Here is a 22003-nt window from a genome sequence, read left to right as displayed (position 1 = left end):
AATAACTATCAATCTTTTGTTTTGCCCTGGCCCGGTCATGCGTACCCATTTCACCAAGACTCATGGATGCTATAAATTGCTTGAAACACGCCTTTTCTTTCTCATTATTTTCGAAATAACTCAGATTTGAAACCGAATTAGCCCATAATATTTGCAATTTATATTTCCCTTCCCAAAGGATTATTCATGCTAAATTACGTTGAATTTGCCTCAGTAGTTCTTGAGAAGAAGATTTTTTAAAATGCGCCCCCCTTTTTCTACAGTTTCGATGTTTTCTCAGCTTTGAATGAAGACCTGTCTTTCATTTCTGCAATTTATATTCATCTTTCCATGAGAATGCTTTGAGCCAAATTTGGTTAAATTTGGTTAAGTGGCTTTAGAGAAGAAGTTCAAAATGTGAAAAGTTTACAGACGGACAGACGGACAGACAGACAGACGGACGACGGACAAAATGTGATAAGAATAGCTGACTTGAGCTTTCAGCTCAGGTGAGCTAAAACATATTCAAACTCTGCGAAAAATCATTGGAGAAAATAGCTTGTTTAACCTCTGTGAAAAATTATTAGATAACTTCTGCGAAAAATCATTAGAAAAAGTATACCTTATTTAACCTCGTTGGCGCCGCAGTTTTATTGTCAACAACAACATCATTTACTTCTATTAGGTTTTTGTTTTATTTCGGATAACACTTGCAATAGGTTGAGTCACTACGTTAACTCACAAAATAGTACAATAAGACTAATTATATTTCAAGAACAATTTTAACAATGACAAGTTAAGATTAATTTGCTTTGTAAATTAACATAACTATTTTCAACATATGTTTAGAATAGCACAATTTTATTGTTTTTCTCGGCAGCAACTACTTCCCTCGGTTTTTCCTCTAAAACTGAGTCATGTCATTGAACCAGAAAAATACCATGAATAAGACGACGCAATACGTATGAATAGCATACTGCAGCGAATGTTGTTTCCAGATGAACAATATGTACATACATATAAAAGCCAACATTTTTGAAATAACATTTATAACATTTGCATTGATCTTCTCCTTAATTGAAATTTGTTTCTAATTATCCTTTTTTTTATGAAATCAAAAGATGATTTGCACAAGAAAAACAACTTTACCTAATACATTGATAAACTTTGTATCTTGAACTAGGTTTTAATTTTTTTCTTTGGTAAGAACGGTGTCTGATTTTCTTTATTTTTTTTTATTCCAATAAAATGACAATTTAATAAGAGGAACAGGCAATAATATGTTATATTATTTGAATGAAGTATCATAGAATAATTACGTTAAGAGTGAAGAAAACTCTTTTATTAAATTTCAACTGCCATAATATTTGCTGTGCGTTAATTCATGAAGTGCATTAAAAAAGTTATCATTTCTATGGATTCAATAAAACAAGGTTAAGAAATAATGTGATCTCTAATATGAAAGGTATTATGAAATTCCGAAACTTTATTCCAATTGAAAGTCCTGATTTAAGGCAGGTTTAGAACTAATATATAATACACTACATCCAACAACTATTTTCTGTTAGCTACAAAAAGTTAGGTGTTAACTAGAGGTTTCTTGCAATACCGAATTGAAGCATTATATATTTGTATACAATTTTTCTTACAATGAATATCAAAGTATGAAATATTCCAATGGAATTTTTTTCTCTAAATGCAGACGTTTATAATATATCAGCAATACACAAATATTGTATCATGATAAAAATTAATTAATGATAAGAATTGCCAAACTATGACTGAAATGAAACAAAACTTGTAAAAAAATTCAAGAGAAACGAAACAATTCAATTAATATAAGTCATTGCGTTATTTGAATGTTGCTGCATTTAAAAGTATTCGCATATACATTTTCGTCTTTTTTACACGGGACGTTTTGGTACGTGTCTTTTGGTTCTGATTTAATAAATTCAGCGACAGTGTGACAGCAAAGCAAGTACTCGTTCTGAAACAAACATGAATTGATTCATGGTATCAATACAAACACAAAACATGATAATTGTTTTACAACTTTCAATTAATGCTCCTTGATCAACATGTTAAAATATACCAGGTGGGAAATCATTTCCGGTCGTCGACTCTGTAGCTGTCTGACAATGGTGAACATGTCCACCTCCTGATCCTGTTGTAGTTGTTGTATGGCGTTATACACAGCACAAAACACTCCACATCTGGACGCACCATCCCTGGAAAATACGAAAACTGGTCATAAAATGATTGCTTACTCTACTTGAACTATTTTCATGAAAGAAAAAACAATACGTCGTCTTCTTCGCCTACAAAAACTACAGAAATTTTACAATATAATTTACAAATTAATCATATATATGTTCTGCGTACCTAGATAAAACGACTAGCTTGTTTTGTTGATCTATATGCTCTTCTATACGTACACATCTGATAATGTCCAGTAACACTTTAGGGAAGTTTTCATTCCAAGTTGTTATTTCGTATATTGACATTTTATGCCAACTTTTATTCTAAAAAGGAACAAATGCAATTACATGATATTATGTTACATGCTTGTATAGTGTTTTAAAAAAATTACTTGGACAAACATGTGCAAGACAAACGGATGAGCTACATTGCTAGGGTAATTAGAAACTATATAGCTAGTAGCATGTCAGCAGTGGTGCCTTCATTACACACTTTTTTAAAAAGTGCAACCAGTTTGCCAATACGAGCGTTTGGTAAAGTGGAAATTTTTACAGCGTTTTTCACAAAATGCAGTAATTGTCATAGAGTTAGAAGAAGACAAAATGAACAAATATTCTGATGTTATTTTTACCATTGCTGATATTACAAATGACAGACAAAAGTTACATCTGAGTGTATATCTGAATATGGGATCTCTAAAGGAAAACCAGGTTTATTTTCATATGGTATGATGAATTTGGATTTATAATATCTGTTAATTTTCCACTTTGAATCTACAGTTATGCCAATAACCAACTTCTCTCATTATATCTAGTTAAATTTCAAAATATTATCACCTTTTGTTTGTATTGCTTTGCATTTGTATTGCTTTGTGTGGTGGTTAGGGACTGGTGATTGGTGTTCGTCATCTTTTTTAGCATGAAAATATCTACAGCGTACTTAAGAAGTAATAATGTGATGCAATACTTGCCGATAGCTGCTCTATTTTGACAGCTGATTTATTTATACAAGCAGTCAGTTTGGATTGAGGATGAACTTCTACTCGATAATTCAGCAATGAATCGGAAAACCACTCCCTACTCTGATTTATGAAAGGGAAAAGGTGAACATCATTTAGAGTTGATAAGATAATTGAAGTTGGTTATGCTTCACATGTAAAATATATATAAAACATCAACAATGCAGCAGAACAATAATTAAAAACCACTAGTAATCAAGTTCAATATATTGCAGCTAGTGATATTAGTCATTATTATGTTCATAAAGTATATAATGACCATAAACATTACCATAACTAAAGGACTATAAATTAACCAAGGTAATCTTGTTCATAAAATTTATAAGTTTTTATCATATATTTTCAAGGGTTTCAACTTTATGCTTTAAAGGATTAGAATATTTCTTTTTTCCTTAATTTTTCTTTCAAAATCGAAATCCATTGATTACTTGATGCAGTTTTATTAAATTTCAAGACTGGGCAGAAATAAGCCAAACCCTTACCGAGTTCTTTACCATTTAAAATATTTAAGCATATACGTTTACCTTTTTTATACCCGCACTTTCTAAAGAAAGTTCGGGTATATTGTTGTTACCCCGTTCCGTCCGTCCGTCCGTCTGTCCATCCGTCCGTCTGTCCGTCCGTCCGTCCGTCCGTCTGTCACGTTTTACTTTCTCAAACTGCTCCTACATCTTATAAACCAGCAAACTGAACTCTTGCAGTTTGATTTGGGGTATCATGTTGTTTTGTAAAAAGGTTTCAAAAATTCTCTGTTAGTCCTGGGGGTCAAATTATTGGTAAAAAATGACGTTTTTTCACAAAAAACCTTCTTCCTCGAACTCCTCCTACATTTTCAACAGTAGACAAATCATCTTTTGGAATGTGTTTAAGGGTATCCTATAGATGCACAATAAGGTTTCGGAATTTTCAATTTTGTCCTGGGGGTCATAAAATGGCTAAAAAATGACGTTTTTTTTTTTTAACAAAAAACTGGTTTCAAAAACGTCATTTTTTTTTTTGGCAGTAGCCAAATGATCTTCTAGAATATGATTGGGGGTGTCATATTGAGGCGTGATCAAGTTCCAGAATTTTTTTTTTATTAAGGGGATCAGTGGGCAACAAAAAATGACGTTTTTTGGCAAAAAAAATATGGTTCCCAGAACTCCTCTTACAACTTTTGGAGTAGCTACGTCATCTCTTGGGATATAATTGGGGTTGTCCTATAGATGTGCAATAAGGTTTTAAAAATTTAAATTTCATCCAGGGAGTCAAATAGTAGCAGAAAATTGACGTTTATCACTAAAAAACAAACATTGATCCAAGAGCTCCTCTTATGATTTAATGAATAGACAATCATATCTTGGGATATGATAGGGACTGTTCTATAGATGTGCAGTAAGGTTTTCAAAATTTAAATTTCATCCAGGGAGTCAAAAAGTAGCAGAAAATTGACGTTTATCCCTTAAAAAAAACATAGATCCTAGAACTCCTTTTATGATTTAATGGATAGACACATCATATCTTGGGATATGATAGGAACTGTTCCATAGATGTGCATTACAGTTTTGAAAAATTAAATTTAACCCTGAGACCCATTACCTACCGGTACATACCTTTTGATGCCCTTTAAGGATCAAGAATATATATGGTTAAGGGGTGGGGATCTCAACCGTTTTCGAGATATTCGTGCACTTCCTGTTCAAGGGGGTCATGACCACCCCCGGGGCCCATGACCTACATACCGTTTGATGCCCCTTGACACAATGAACAAGAATATATGTGGTTTAAGGGTGGGGATCTCAACTGTTTTGAAGATATTAAGGGACTTGCTGTTTGAGGGGGTCAGGACCAACCACAGGGCCCATGACCTACATAACATGTGATGCTCCTTGACATCAGAAACATGAATATATATGGTTTCGGGGTCATGATTATAACAGTTTCTGAGATATATGGTAATTTCAAATTCCTGGGGGGTGGGGATGACCCCAGGGGTCAGATCTAATAAACCCTATTATATATTGCAAGTAACAGCCAATATATGATTATGAAAACCCTATATTATTATCTTTGTCCGTTTTCAAGTAACCATTTACAATAGAGTCTACGATTCTTCCTACAAGGTTCAATGTTAGACCCCCCACCTTTTTGACACCCCCCTCCCCCCTCCCCCGAAAAGTGGTTGTCTAACCCAAAATGAGAAAAATCAAACCAGGGTGCACAACTAGATATGCAGGCCTATCATATAATAGAGTTTTGTAAAATTCTGTTTAGCCATCTCTGAGAAACAAGTTCAGAGCAGGAAAGAAGAAAAAGAAGATGAATAATAATACATGTACCGTATTAAGAACCGTACAAAAACAATAAGTCTCCAAATTTCATTCGGGAGACTTAATAATAAAGATTGAATAGAGATAGGATCATCAAACATCAATAATGTAAAGATAATTGACAATTTCTGATTCTAAGGGGGTCAGGATGACCCCTTAGGGTCATGACTTACATGCCATAATGATCTGATGCGCCTGCATGACCTAAGGAGGAATAATATCTTTGGATTAAGGTGGGGATCTCAATGGTTTTTATGATATTTAATAATTTCAGGAAGAGCACTTGGGATCATGACCTACATACCATCTTAAATGCCTTGAACAAAGAAACAATAATATAATATGTTCATGATATATGATTCAATTTAAGAACCTTATATAGATCAATCATCTGTTTTGTAATACTTCCTATGTATATATACATGTACATGTATTTAAAGTTTGTGTTTTGTTCTATACTGTTCATGTTCATGACTGTAGTATGGCTTAGTCTTATTTTAAATTACATTAAAAAATTGTCAAATATATGACTTGAAACCCCCACTCCCAAACAAACTCAAGTATAAACTGTTCTCCCCCCCCCCCCCCATCCCTTGTCGAATGATCTATTAAAATCAAAATATTATTTGGGTGTCTAAACGCTTTAATAAACTGGTAAAAATGTTATTCTTAAAAAAAATTATATTACACCTTGCATAATTGACAAATGATCTATTGAGATATGATCAGAGGTCATATTTCTACCTAGGGATCAATAAGTAGTATTCATTGACAAGTTAAAATTAATAACAATAAACGATTCAAATTATAAATGTTTATACTCCACATTCACCCCCCCCCCCAATCTAACCTGGTTATAAAGATTCAGTCTTCTTAATACATTCTTACATGTGTACAGTAGCAAATTTTAAATCATTTCTTGATTGCTTTTTCTCTCGTGATTCACATTTACATTTTGGAAATTGCTTAATTCAATTTTTAAGATTTATAAACAAAATGTTATATGCATCACTTCCATGTGTATTCGCCTATTTTGGGCAATTGTAAAGTCTCCTAAACAAAGCAGTGACATCATTAGGCTAGGATTTACCCACATGGATCAAACACTACTGTATAACATATGAATAAGATAAAATACATCATTATTTCTAGTTCTAAAATGTCAGGGTGTCTCCAAGGGGGCATAATCTACATACAATTTTATGCGCAATGACACAAAGAGCAAAAATAAATTATATGGTTTAGGGATGAGGATCTCAGATCTCAGAAGTTAACAAAATATACAGTGTATCATATCATTTCCTATTTCATAAAAGCGGGGGGGGGGGGGGTTAAAGACAACACCTGGGGGTCATTAATGTACTTTACACCATTTGATGCATCATAATGACATTAGAAGATAGTTTGTATCTTCCTGTTTCGTGGGGTCAGAACAGTCCCTAAGGTCATAACCTACATTGTTTTAAATGCATTATAATACATTAAGAAAGAAATACTCCTTCCTTCCTATTATAACTCATATAAAAATGATAAGGGTCTACACCTACTTACATGTAATACACAAATTTAATAAGAAATTGTTTATACAGGGTCAATATGGGGTCAACTCAATACTGCATGCAGTCTGACAAATGAAAAAAATAACTTTTGCAACTAAAATGACAGAAACTTTACAAATGCGATAGGATAAGACGATGATAAGCTTATTTAAATATTAAAAGATGATGATACAGTATGCTGTCAAAGGGAGATCACATTTAGAAAGTGAAAGTAGAACTTATATATGTATGCTGGCATCTCATTATATTATGCTACTGCTACTACATGTAATATGCTTACCTAAATTGGTCAACATCATAATGATAATCCAATTAAAACACAATAATGAATTCCTTTAGCTGATCTTAATTAATCCTTTTCTGCATACGAAAAACACAGACATGCATGTATGGGTGTTGCTAAAACGCGGAACGGAAAACGGAACGGAAAGCGGAACGGAATGGAAAATAGCATCACGTTTATTGCTTAAAAAGGGTATAGACTGGCCAGAAACGATTTACTTTGTATCTTTTATTTATATCAAATGAATGATTATCAACACGTTGTTATCTTATTAATATTCATATGAATGTCTATCAATTATAGCATTGTATTCATTCGGCTTTAGTTGAGTACGGAAACGGAAAAATCAAATGTATACGAATTGTGAAACATTAACATGATTAAACGAGCAAATAAGCTATCACTTTTTACTTATTTTTCTTATATGGTATTGCTGGCATAACAGCGTAACGTACGCAGTTAGTGAAAGCGTTTTATGCGTGTTTTGAGTATTTTTATATTTCAAATATGATATACATGTATATACTTACATCAAAATTGAATTTTCGGTGTTCTAGACGATCTTTTATCATACAGACGATACAGTATCATTGAGATGGAGGAAAAAAAAACCGTGCGACTGACGACATTAAAAATTAAAATACAGTTAACATTAAAATACCCGGTAATTTGTGAGACTAGTAATTTGTGAAACTAGTATTTTTAGCAATGCAATTTTGTTTACGTTTGCATTACTAAGCAGTTGTTTATTCCAGCAGCTATATACATATGATCCGAATAGAGAGCTCTAGAAGTTGCCTGGTTTGATTTTCCGATTATATATTGGGACTATAGTCTGTCGATCCCAAAATATTCATGCAGCACATTTGGACGATTTATAATGGAAAATGTTGACATCTTTTCTCCATTTGGAAGTCACTCAGAAGACCTTGCACAATTTTTCAACACTATCATCCGGGTCTGTTGAAATGCAAAACCCCGTAGACTTCTTTATTTTTAGCCGTGTATTTATACCAGCTGATAAGCTAGAGAGGACGTTTTAAAGAAAGAATAATGAGAATGTTTAATGCTTCTAAAAGAGAATTGCTTGAACCCTGAGGTATATATAAATATACAGCAAAAAGTGAATCGAGGATATTTTGGGACAGAATATAGTGGTCAATGCATGTACTGTTAATTTTGAGGAAATAAATATTCTTGAATAAATAATCTAATATTGCTAATCTTTCAAAAAAAATTAAAAAGGTACTTAAAGTATATCGTTTAGCATGATTAACAAATCTATGAGGTAAATAACATTAGATAAGATTTTCCTTTTTCCCTTCCGTTCCGCTTTCCGTTCCATTTTCCGTTCCGCGTTTTAGCAACACCCATGTATATATACACGTGAACCCATCTAATCGAAGAGCTGGGTAAAACTAGTACCCGCTAATGAGACATGCAGACCTGTGTTGTGTACGTAACTTCAGACAAATATCATTCATTTGTAACATGCATGTATTTTTATGACCTATTTTTCAAATCCACTTGCACTATTTTATTAGGTCAATAACAGCTTTAAGGTGGTGTAGGACACCTGCATATTGTAATGTACATGTATACTTTCTATTGAGATAAACAATAAAGTATATTAAATATTGATTGAATATTTACCCCCCAAATAATTTTACCCAACATTGAAGCGCAATGGGTTTAAACGTTTACATGTCTGTAAGAGCATTGGGGTCCAAGGTGTATTTTTGGTAATTTTACAATTGATATAAATGAATTTTCATGGGGGGGGGGGGGGGTCTGGACCCCTCACTCCCACCCCTTCTCTAAATCTGTGCACACGATGATGTTAATGTAGGCACACAGAAGCAAATCTAAAACCGGCAACTGCCACGGGGAGGGGGCATAATTTAATTTTTAATTTTGTTTGTAATAATTATGTAGACCATTATACTTTCTATGACATAAAATGTTAAGATTATTGATTAACTGAAAATTCACGGCAAACAGTTCTACCCCAAATTGCGCATAAAGTGCTGCTCATCTCACGATGTGTATTATCATATGGGAAGGGATCTCATCCTTCAGTTATGAAAATTATAAATTTTAATTGTATCACCGGAGCTTGCATATAGCCTTCATTTTTAATTAAACTGGTACAAAACAGTGTTATTTAGGGGCAAACACATGGTGCGGGTATTACTGTCTAATGACAGCATCTAGTTATATTTACAAATATACAAGCATGATAAATATCAGCTTTGATTTAAAGTGATTGACATAATCCAACAAATATTTGTTCCATTTTTTTAAGACTACTCATATTTATTTGAGAACTTAAAAAGGTTTTAGATGACACGTAGGACGACAATTATTGTTAAATTCGGACCTATTTTCGACATATCGTATCATGGTGATGTTAAAGACGCAAATAAACTTGCAAATGAAATATCATCATGTTAAATAAGATCAAAATTTTATAACATTGTAATATTTCAGAAATTTATTTCAATTTTATGATTTTTTGCGTTTGCTAGCAAACAATATTTAATGTAATATTATCAGGGAACCCCTCTTTTTGTTCCATTTAGCAACATAAACACAGTCTTACGTGAGGTATCTCAGACAGTGGATGTGTTAAGACCAGAGAGCTGCAGTCTTGGTCAACAAGGAGGCGGATCAAATCAACCCCCGCCCCTTGGACCGGGTACTGACCGGCTATGATGCAGTCTTTTGTTGTAAAGCTCTACAATTTAAAAAGAATAATTATAATGATCATCATTAATTATATTGATATGGAATTGTTTTTTTATGACATTATGTTAAACGTATCAATATTTTTTGTTACCGACTACGATATTAAACTAATTCACGTCGAATAAAACTTACCGATATAGGAACAGCGTTATAATAGGTACCACGTCCAGGCACGTATGAAGATAGAATGATCCTCTTATTGTCAGCTAAACGACATTTAAATCATTTTTTATCGTAAGAAAATGGTAAGCAGGTTTTGTGACAAAGCGTTTAAGTTGAAGATGTATTTACCTGGTAAAACGTTTTTGGTCATATTTAAATGAAAGTTTTGAATTGCAGTCTGTTTTTCACTTTCATTAAATGTCCTTTTTAATGATTCAAGATCCTGTTTGAAATATAAAATAAAGAATAAATGAAAACAACAAATCTTATACTCCCAGAAACGTACAACAGTGCTCAATTCTTTTGTAATATAGTGAGTTTAAAGTTTAAAAAGCTTTTAAAATTTTACCTAAATGCGTAATTTAACGTTTTCAAAAGATCACTCATTATGTTTTTGCTGTAACTGAATTTTACAGTTTTTTAAAAATAAGATAATAATATATGATATATTTGAAATAATACATTATATTCCATTCGAAAATTGGGCAAGCCGGTGTATTCAACCAACTGCCTCTGACTGTCCACTTCTTGAACGAAACTCCTTTTCGACAAATTGTGGTTTCCGGTTTGAAAACTTTCATACAAAGCATAATACAGAAATTTGTATTGGCTCTGTTGAAAAATAAAATATTTTACTAAAAACACCTTTACGTTGTTAAATTGTTATGTCTTAAATTGTAGCTCGGTATAAAACACAGGGCGAAAATTAATCTTTAAGCAAGCCCTTAAAGGTGGCGTAAATGTGGCTTAAAGGATATATAATTTTTAAGCCACTAAGCCACCTTTAAGCATCTTTAAGTTGCATTTACGTTCCCTTTAAGTTATCTTCAAACTATCTTTAATTTCTCTTTAAGTCAAGTTTGATCAAGCTGAACAATAAAAGCATTTATTAAATGCAAAAGCTCTTTTATAGAACATTACAGAATATTACAGTTTTGTTCGTTGGTGTATATCTAATTAGAGTCTATTGTTTGTCCTACTTAAGAAACCCCTGGAACTAAAACAGAATATACAAGATATACATAACATGTGCGTCGTGTGCCCAGGTGCACGTTAGGGTTTCTAAAGGCGTTGAAATCTTAGTATGTACGTGTACATGATAAGCATGGTGTACATTTGTAATTCATTATCAAAGTATTATTTCATAACTCTGGGTTTTAAAAATGTTACGTCTACAAATTAAAGATACATGGATGTAAGAGTTAAATATTGAGGCTAATTAAATAATATACCCGTGAATATAAATAGGGATTAATTATTTAAATATTTGTATAAGGGTAAATATGTCATATACCCGTCCTGGTAATCAAACAATTGTATGTACAAGTATATGTATACATCATTTGCAATTGCCACATGCAGTAAATACGTCACCGGTTATTGGTAATATTGTTTGTTATAGAATTGATTGTCTAAAAATCATGTATACAATTTAATATTCAAACATACTGAAACTGCACCGTGATCATGAAAACAGGAAATTACGTAGATCTAATACCTTAATAGTTTAAGGTATCCGATGTACAATTGACCAAAAAATGATGCCTGGTAAGGTATATATTCTATGTACTCGTTAGATAGGTAATGGTATGTAGTTTCTAAAAATAGATTTTCCCCCCGCCAAATCACTATGGGGAAGTAACTCTAGCGCTGCAAATCACGCAAGGTAAAATACTACTTTTCTTTGACAAAAACAATCGTAATCATTAATAATATTCATCAAATAAAAATTGCCAACATATTTTAATAAAAATAGAGTTTTGAAATAGATTGATTACCTTTATAAATATATTTTTTTTTATTTTTGCAAATTTTTTTTTTCAATGACCATGACGAAGTCACGCGATTTTACCCCCTCCCCCCCCCCCACGTCAGCCGTCGCATTTATAATCCAACGCATAATTCCGTTACCTGGTAATTCTCCTGTTTTCTATTCCTTTACGATTGAGAACTTGTATTTTTAGAATTAAAAATCGAAATTGTTGAGTTTTTTTTTCATTCAGCAAAATGTTTGCACATAATATTGTTACTAATACAACGCAGTCGTGAATTGCGGGTCACATCAGGTGTGTGAAGCTTTACGAACAAAGCGTGCGAGAACCGATAGAACTGTTTTATAAGAATTCATTCCAAACCTTTAATTCTTAGAAAACAATATACATTGTATTATTTCTTACTCAAAACTCTATTCTTTTTCAACAAAAAAAAATTAAGTCAGTTTTAAAATGGAGACTACCAATAAAGCACAATACATCAACATGCTTTACACAGTTATATAACAAAATATGAATCAACAATAAATGACGTTGTGGAAGATTGTGTACAAATACCACACATAACATCGGACATAGACTATTTGGCTGAACCTGTCAATCAAATTTTGAGTTTTGATTTCATTGGATGGTGAAGCGCCTCGTTTATGTTAACAGCAAAATGAAACGATCGAATGACTTTAAAGCAGTCGGAATCAGTATTTAATAGTATTATTTGAATGATATAAAATCCAGCGATTTGAAAAAGAGTAAAAAATGTACCGTTCATGTACATACATGTAATATGAAATGCGAGAGAAGAAAATTGTTTGGAATCCCGATGACAAAATACATCAATGATTAGAAATTTCATTATTTGACTCTTGTTAACTTGATTTACAAAAAATAACAAGGAGATGTTTAAACACAATAACTACAATTAACGTTTACAAGCATTTGAACCACGAAATCCGTATGCATGGTTCTTATTAAAAATAGTTAGTAGCAAATACGCCGTTATACAAACGTTAGGTCCGAAACACTCTGTATGTATAATGAAATAATGTATACAAAAAATTGAACAAATTAAATAGGGCCATACAATTGCCAGATTACCCCAATTTAAGTTATGCACAGTCACAATATCTACGAAATCGATGATTAAAACGACTTACTCAGTATTTTCCGACGAAATACGTTGCTTGTGCACTGCAAACTTTCCTCTATAATTTAGGATTTTTTTCTTTACGTTCTTGCAAGAGCGCCGCGGAAAAAAAAATTACGTCATACAACGGCAAATGACGTAAATCTGCTACAACGTCACAATCAGCGTAAAGGGGGAACGTTAAAATAACTCGTTTTAAAATAAAGATAAAAATTTTGCTTGACTTTATGCATCAATTGTTTATTCTTTATTGTTTATTATGTTAGATCAAAAATAGTGCAACCTTTTGAAAATTTATTTCAAGCTCCGTAATCTACCGAGCTCATCACGGAAAATCCCGAGCTCTCTGGCTCAATTGTACATCGGATACCTTAAATGCATTTAATAAAAGAAATGATTTCATTTTCTTTCTTGCATTTTTATAGCTATGAATTAGATGAACGTAAATCTACTCGGTTTAAATGTATTAACTCAGAAGGTCTACTAGTGAACCTAACGATTTCCATTTAGATATAATATTTGTTTTCACTGAATACCAAGTTCCGTATTTCATTTTGTAAATAATATTACATGCATGCATGTAATTTATAAATTAGATATAATTTATTGTTACATACTGAATGGTTTGTTAAAATCTTTTCAAGTAAAACATACACATTCAATATATTGATTAAATATCCACTGATATATAGGATATAAAAACCACCTGCAAATATGTAAGTTACTGTGGTGCAGAGGAAGTGAGGTGATGTTGGTAAACAAAGGGTCACGGGTTCGATTCTCGTCCTGGGCCTTTTGATTATTATTTTTTTTCATTTTATGTTCTAGAACAAACACCGTTTTTAATACCTTTTCTGTCATAAAGTTAATATATTTTGTTGGTAAATTCAGCACAACATTGAATTAAACATTTTTAAATGGCTTAAAGGTTGCTTAAAGGTGGCTTAAAGGTAGCTTAAAGGTGGATTAAAGAAGTTTTGACATTAAGGGCCTATAAGTTGTCCTTAAAGGTGGTTTAAAGGTGGCTTAAAGATAGTCTTTAAGCTGCCTTTAAGCCATCTTTACGCTTTCGCGGGGGTGTTAAGGAAGCATATGGAATCTGAGTTACTTGTAATTCCGTAAAATCACAAATCTTAGTTATTATGTACATATTCAAATATCTAAGCAACGAAACGTAGACCAAAAAACAAAGAAAAAGTATTGAAGACCATTTTTTGGCAGAAATTAATTTGTATTACGTAGATTTACACATTGATGACTTCATGAATAAAAGTTTAATGACGTGTGAATTTGTTCGGAAGGCATTGTATACATATTTAAAATATAACTAATCTAAGAACTCTTATAAAGTATTGTGGTGTGATTTATTGGTAATTGAACATAAGAATACTGGGAAAGATGATAGATTTTTCAATTATTCGCTAAAAGGTATGTCAGTTTGCTTGTATTTCTCGGCCAGGTTCTCCTCTGTCTTTGTTTACGATATAAAAATCCGACAAGAACAACCCTACCCCGTAAATATTGAACTTGAAATTTTATACATATCGTTAAGATGATAAATGCTTAAATTTAAAAGTGCTGCTAGAGTCGTGTGTTGTCTTTTGATACCGTTTTCCGTGCAACCTTTATAGAAGTTGAATAGGTTTTACGAGAGCCGGGTGAATAACTATTTAATCAAGAAGGACATAGAATTCTAGCAGCGGTTTTAATTAAACTGAGATGTTTTGCCTTTACTTAGTATGTTTATTTTATTTTGGAAACCGCCGGGTAGTGTTGTTCTATATCATTTTATATTAAGGAATATACGTAAGCTATTTATAGTTGTTACGTGATAATGCACCAATGTGACAGTAATGCACTACCCGATTTTATTGCCTGACATCTTTTTTATAGGATAATACTCAGTTTTTGATCTTATTCAAAATAGTTATTTAATTTCACGATTTTAAATATAACAGTCAAAATACGCTAAATTGCCCATAGGCTTCCTTAACACCCTCGCGTTCTTTAAACCACCTTTAAGCAATACATATAGCTTAAAGGTGGCTTAAAGACTGTCTTTAAGCTACCTTTAAGCAACTTTAAGCTATCTTTAAGGAGAACTTAAAGATAGTCATCCATCCTGTGAAAATTAAAAAAAAACCATACATATGTTAACAAGAGGCCCATGGGCCACATCGCTCACCTGAGGAACAAGCGGTATAATAAAATCAGCTCAATGGAGTCATAATACAAACTATCTGGACAATGTTCAATAATTCATGTAAATCCTGTATAAATAAAATCCATTTTCCCCTGGATATTCTTCTGTTTATAATCATTAGTCCCTTTTCTAACAGGATGATTTTATAGTCATATCATATGTTGAGTATTGCAGATCTAAAAAAGATCCCTAACAATAGTTTATATATGGGATATAAACGTTCATCAAACTCCGAACCTTCTCGTGAGGCCAAAGAATTGAATCATCTGGCTGATTAGTTTCTGAGAAGATTTTTAAAGATTTACCCTATATATTCCTTTGTTAAACTTTGACCCCCCCATTGTGGCCCCACCCTACCCCTGGGGATCATTATTTTCACAATTTTGAATCTACACTACCTGAGGATGCTTTCACACAAGTTTCAGCTTTCCTGGCTGATTAGTTTCTGAGAAGAAGATTTTCAAAGAATAACTCTGTTTATTCCTATGTAAAGCATCGACCTCCCATTGTGTCCCAAACCTACCCCCAGGGGTCATGATTTTCACAAATTTGAATCTACACTACCTGAGTATGCTTCCACACAAGTTTTAGCTTTCCTGGCTAATTAGTTTCTAAGAACAAGATTTTTAAAGATTTACTGTATATAATCATATGTTAAACTTCGATCCCCCATTGTGGCCCCAACCTACCCCCAGGGGTCATGATTTTCACAACTTTGAATCTATACTACCTGAGGATGCTTCAACATAAGTTCCAGCTTTGCCGGCGAATTAGTTTCTAAGAACAAGATTTTTAAAGATTTACTGTATATATTCCTATGTTAAACTTCGATCCCCTATTGTGGCCCCACCCTACCCCCATGGGTCATGATTTTCACAACTTTAAAATTTACACTACCTGAGGATGCATCCACACAAGTGTCAGCTTTCCTGTCTGATTAGTTTCTGAGAAGAAGATTTTTAAAGATTTACTGTATATATTCCTATGTAAAACGTCGATCCCCTAATGTGGCCCCACCCTACCCTCGGGGGTCATGATTTTCACAAATTTGAATCTTCACTACCTAAGGATGCATCCACACAAATGTCAGCTTTCCTGGCCGTTTAGTTTCTGAGAAGATTTTTAAAGATTTACTTTTTATATTCATGTTAAACTTCGACCCTCCATTATGGCCCCACCCTACCCCCAGGGGTCATGATTTTCACATCTTTGATTCTACACTACCTGAGGATGCTTCCACACAAGTGTCAGCTTTCCTGGCCGATTAGTTTCTGAGAAGAAGATTTCTAAAGAGTTACTCTATATATTCATGTTAAACTTCGACCCCCCATTGTGGCCCCATCCTCAGGTGAGCTAAAAAGGTTAAGTTTACAATTCAATAAGTGGGTTTCTGGAAGAACAGATTTTGAAAATTTTCGTAATAAATATTGACAATTTTTTATACTTTTTTAATCTTTAGCTTTTAAGATCTGTGTACAAACATAGAATTGTGAGCAAATCTCTGTATCTTGCTTATAATTCGAAGCTTAACACTCAAATATGGTTAGTAAATAGAAATTGTAAACAACATGCACTACATGTATAACAAATAAAGAACACAATTTATTTTTTCGAAATGAATCATATATATATATATACATGGATATACCTACATATTTCCGTAAGCGATATCAAACTCTATTTAAACTGAATAAACTAGAGAAAATGCCGAGCATCTCAACAAAACCTATTGCATGAATCTACCATTACGCAAAAGATAATGCCGAATTAACGATAGAATGAAAATGTATTTCAGTACCCCTACATCAGATTTTGCTTAATTTGCGCAGGTAAACAGTTAACGTAACTGTTTGATTTACCGAAGTCTCTGATTGATTTGGTACGTAAAAATCACGAAATACAGACGATAGTTTCCAGGTTACAAAGCATAAATAATGAAAACGAAACGAAAATCAGAAAAAGCTAACACCAACGTCATGTGTGAAAACTGTCAACGCATTGAAATATTTAACCTCAATTTACTTCACAAAATCGGCACCAATATATTTTTCATGTTTCAAAACTTCCCTTCATACGCGAACTGTTGCACAACAAGCAAATTCATCATAGTCAGATCGACACTTTTTCGTATAATGTCATGGCTGCTTTAAACAAAGAACCTCGTTTTAGAAGTATGGAATACGAGTCTTGGTAAAATGGGTATGCAAACCCGGGCCGTGGCAAAATAAATGCCGGGGCAGATCGGCAATCGTCAATTCCAAATACGCATTATTTTGCAGCAATATCTACAGCGAATACAAATATACTAGTCCATCAAATATCCTGATATTTTAATGAGATTAGCAGATTAGTAACTGCCAATCTTTTGTTTTGCCCAGACCAAGTCTTGCCTACCCATTTTACCGGATGCCGAGCCCGATTGAAACACGCCTTTCCTTTATTATTATTTTCGTAATAACTTCGATTTGAAACAAAATTACCCCTTAATTTTTGCAATTTATATTTTCCTTCCCATAAGGATAATTTATGCTAAACTACGTTGAATTTGCCTCGGTAGTTCTTGAGAAGAAGATTTTTAAAAATGCACCCCCCTTTTTCTACAGTTTCAAGGTTTTCTCCGCTTTGAATACAGATCGGACTTTAATTTTTGCAATTTATATTTGCCCTCCCATAAGGATGCTTTGTGCCAAATTTGGTTGAAATTGGATAAGCAGTTTCAGAGAAGAAGTTCAAAATGTAAAAAGTTTACAGACGGACAGACGGACGGACGGACAGACGGACAGACGGACGACGGACAAAATGTGATCAGAATAGCTCACTTGAGCTTTCAGCTCAGGTGAGCTAACAAATCTAACAGTTAGGTATGATAAAATATCAAAACATATACATATATGATATCTCGAACACTTATATCACAAATAAAATAAAATGGATTTGTCGAAGTTATTTGTAAATCCAAACCACTTAATGTTTAAGTATTTTACCCTTGATATCTCGAATACCCGAATATCTCGAAGTTTTTAAACAGTCCCATATAGTTCGAGATAACGAAATTTGACTGTATATAAAAAACAGATCACCAGATTTTGAATCATGTTCATTCTGTCCATCCTCATCGTGTGGATATACTCTACAATGTTAATTCTGCCTTTCTCCACGCCTTGTCTGTGTAGTGCGTCTAGAGCTATGAAAGTCCCAGTGCGTCCTATACCAGCGCTACGGTTTATTATATAAAATGAATAAATTGATAAAATGGCAATCATCATATTGTGTTTTAAACATCATACTTTCAAGGTGTATATACACATACAACGGTAACAGCATTTAGGTGTATTAGTTTCCAACTTTGGAAAGTATTAGATATTGACACTTTACAAATAGAAATCATTTATTTTTGTGAGCAAACACATCATTTTTATATAATGCATTAAGATGGTTTGTTTCTCTACCACACGTTTTAATATACTAAGATTGCTGCTAACCTAGACAACTTTTCATTTACATTTTTTCTGTAATATTGGCAAAATCTACAAGGCTTCTTTGTATTTTAGTTCAAAAAATATCAGTTACATCTAGTACATTATCATCGCGAAAATGTTCCTCTCACAACCATTATAAAGTTGTTATTGATACTGACTAAACCTATACCAGATACATCATTTATCTTACTTTTCTTTGTATTATACATATTTGAATAGACGATTTGACATTATTAAAATACACAACTTCACGGCTATGTTAAGGCTGTCCAATTAATTGCACAGCGATATGTAGAAAGTCACTTGTCTGTACTTCATAAGATATGACGTCATAGTTAACTTTGACCTCACGATCTGCATTCCTTTCGATCGTTCTTAGGAAATGTATCGTAACGTAATAAGTGATATTCATTGTGCATAATAAAACCGCTTCATTCCTTTACATAGCTACTGTTGTAAATACTAGTGATACGAAATTCATATCACTGATATGGAGTATAAAAAAATCAACAGTTTTAAAGCTTGGTAATTGGTAAATAACTATCTATAAACTCAAGGTTTTGAGACTCCCCCTGCTACGTGTAATCTAATGAATGGTGATATGTATAGGCATTTAAAAAAGCGGTTTGGCGCAAGTGAAAGATAAAAAAAAATCTTAGTATATTTTACGTGAAATAAGGAAAGAAAATAAGAACCAATGTGAATCTTGCTGGGGGGAACATACCGATTGACCCGATTTTGTGTAAATCGAGCCTAAAAGGTACAAATGTGCCGAATTTCGATGGCGTTGCGAAATGTTTTGACAATATTTCAAATGAACGAAATATTGATATGAACCCCAAGCAAGAACTGCAAAACGCATTACTTATCGAAGGATTATTCATAAAAAAATATTTTTGATTTAATGTCATCATTTACTTGCGCCGATGCGATTTTTATAGATTATTTACCGTGTTAGAATACACCCGTCACGTGCTTAAAAAAATATATGACGTCACAAAAATACATCAAATATAGTGTTGAATGTTACTGTTAATTTATGTAATAAAAGTTTAAAGAAACTCGCTCAGTTTAAGTATTTTTCGATAATTAAAATAGTATCATTTTTCGATATATATTTAGCCTCGGACAGCCTTAACATAGCCGAATTTTCAGAAAATTCACACAAATCATTTCTTAAAGCAAATAAGATAGCACAAAGTTAAAGTGCATAGCAGTTCATTTAGTAATATATATCCAAAAAAAATTTAACCTGCAATGCACTAAAAGTTTCTGTTCGGGGTGTTGTTGCATCGCCCTTGACACATAACGATAATATTCAAGTAGTTCCAGAGGGCTAGGTGAATCATGGTCTGGCCATGATGTGTACTGTAGATGTGTTATTTGGCGGATTTCCTGGATCTTAAAATCAAGTAAATAAGCTACAAAATATTCCTGAAACGACTTTTAAAAACTTGACAATCGTTCTTAAAATTATATCAGTTTTATTGATGTTTAATTTTTCAATTATCATAATATAAATATATTAAAAAATTAAAAAAACGTCTAAAAAGTTGCCGAAATTGCAGAGCATGTTCTGTCTGTACTTGTTAAATATAAACATTTTTTTTCTATCATCATATTACCTTTTTGTTAGTTACTTTCAGGTGATGAACTTCAAAATTGGCATATGTTTTCTCAGAGAACAATTGAATGGAAAATGTACCCATTAGCATTTCATTTTCTTCAGCAAGAGGCCAATATCTTTGGCATTTTTTCTGAAAATTAGAAAAAAAGGATAGAGAAAAGGAATTCCAATATACATACCTAGGTATGTAAAATATATGTTTGTTGTTATTCATTATATTCAAGGTATTTCTTTTTTGCAATATCATATTTTTTTTCAATACAGTCATATTTTTATTTCAATAGGCCAATTGTATGTATATCTTTGAATAATATTGACCGCTGGAATATAATAAAAGAGCTTCAATATTTAAACTTGAAGGGTTTGTATTTTGTTTTCAACTAAATTTAAAGTTTATCCACACTTCTTTACTGTTTTGTTTTCATAAAAAAGGATTTATTTCAAACAAATGCTACATGATATTTTATGATACTTTACATGTTTAAACAAATAATGAACAAGGTTTAATTTTAGTCATATTTTGCCATGTTTAATAGTGATTTTTAAAAATATCAAAATCAATGGAATAGCAAGGTTTAGTTTAACAAAAATACTCATACATTAGGAACCTATAAATAGTTACGTTATTAAACTTTCAGAAGGTTAATTTTGACGTCATAAACAGTGCATTTTCCCGTAATTTTAATAAAACTGAGCAAAAGACACCAGTTCCTTATAGTTTGTTTAAAAAGCAAAATATATCCGCAGCTTTTGCCCATAATGAATCTTGCATTGTAACTTTATCATGTGACATTACACAAAATATATTAAATTCGTTGTGGGAGACGGCTGCTGACACATATTTCTCTTTTAAAAAAACTATTAGAAAATGTGCCATTTTCATTTTGTTACCAAATCCTAGCAATTAACCAAAAAGTCGTAGTAATTTTTTGAACAAGATGAAAGTGCATTACAAGGTAGTTTATATACACACATGTTCAAGATGGTATATGTGTTTTTATGAGATTTGAACAACTTTTGAGTTTTAGGGCACATAGTGAAAACAAATGAAAAGCTGTTAATGGGACAGCAAACCGGATTTTCTTTAATGCGAACTGTATCCATAATCCATGTCACCCGTATCCACTGAAATGGAGAACCCTATATGCAGCATTTTGCCAAAAAACGACTAAGTTCAAAAGCTAGTATTTTTTCATAAGTTATCGGAAATCAAAATCCTAGCAATATGCACACCTCTAATATAAGTACAATTGATCTGCAAAAAAAAAAAAACAACTTCCTATCTTGAAAACTGTAGGAGGAGTTATCCGTACAATGAGGGTACCCTATATGCAATATTTTGCCAAAAAATGACTAAGTTCAAAAGCTGGTATTTTTTCGATATATAACGGAAATCAAAATCCTAGCATCATGCACACCTCTGATATATGAACAATTGATCTGCAAAAGAACAACTTCCTATCTTGAAAACTGTAGAAGGGGTTATCCGTACAATGAGGGTACCCTTTTGGCAGCCGCCCG

The 22003-nt window shown here is 32.6% G+C and overlaps 1 protein-coding gene across 2 annotated transcripts in view; it reads right to left on the bottom strand.

The window, feature by feature from the left end:
- Positions 1-1807: 1807 nt before the first annotated feature.
- The window catches only part of LOC105332267 (receptor-type tyrosine-protein phosphatase alpha), a 73868-nt gene continuing 53672 nt past the window's right edge, over positions 1808-22003 (bottom strand). For both annotated transcript variants that reach the window (XM_066082629.1, XM_066082641.1), the window contains exons 22-23: positions 2072-2207; positions 1808-1966 (exon numbers count right to left, since the gene is read on the bottom strand). In XM_066082629.1, the coding sequence (XP_065938701.1) occupies positions 1823-1966; positions 2072-2207 (280 nt within the window). In that variant the 3' untranslated portion in view covers positions 1808-1822. The remainder of the gene's footprint in view (positions 1967-2071; positions 2208-22003) is intronic.

The sequence above is a fragment of the Magallana gigas genome, chromosome 1 (assembly GCF_963853765.1).
Source record: "Magallana gigas chromosome 1, xbMagGiga1.1, whole genome shotgun sequence".
NCBI lineage: Eukaryota > Metazoa > Mollusca > Bivalvia > Ostreida > Ostreidae > Magallana > Magallana gigas.
The sequence above is the reverse complement of the archived record's forward strand: the minus strand, read 5'-3'. Positions and strand labels throughout refer to the sequence as shown.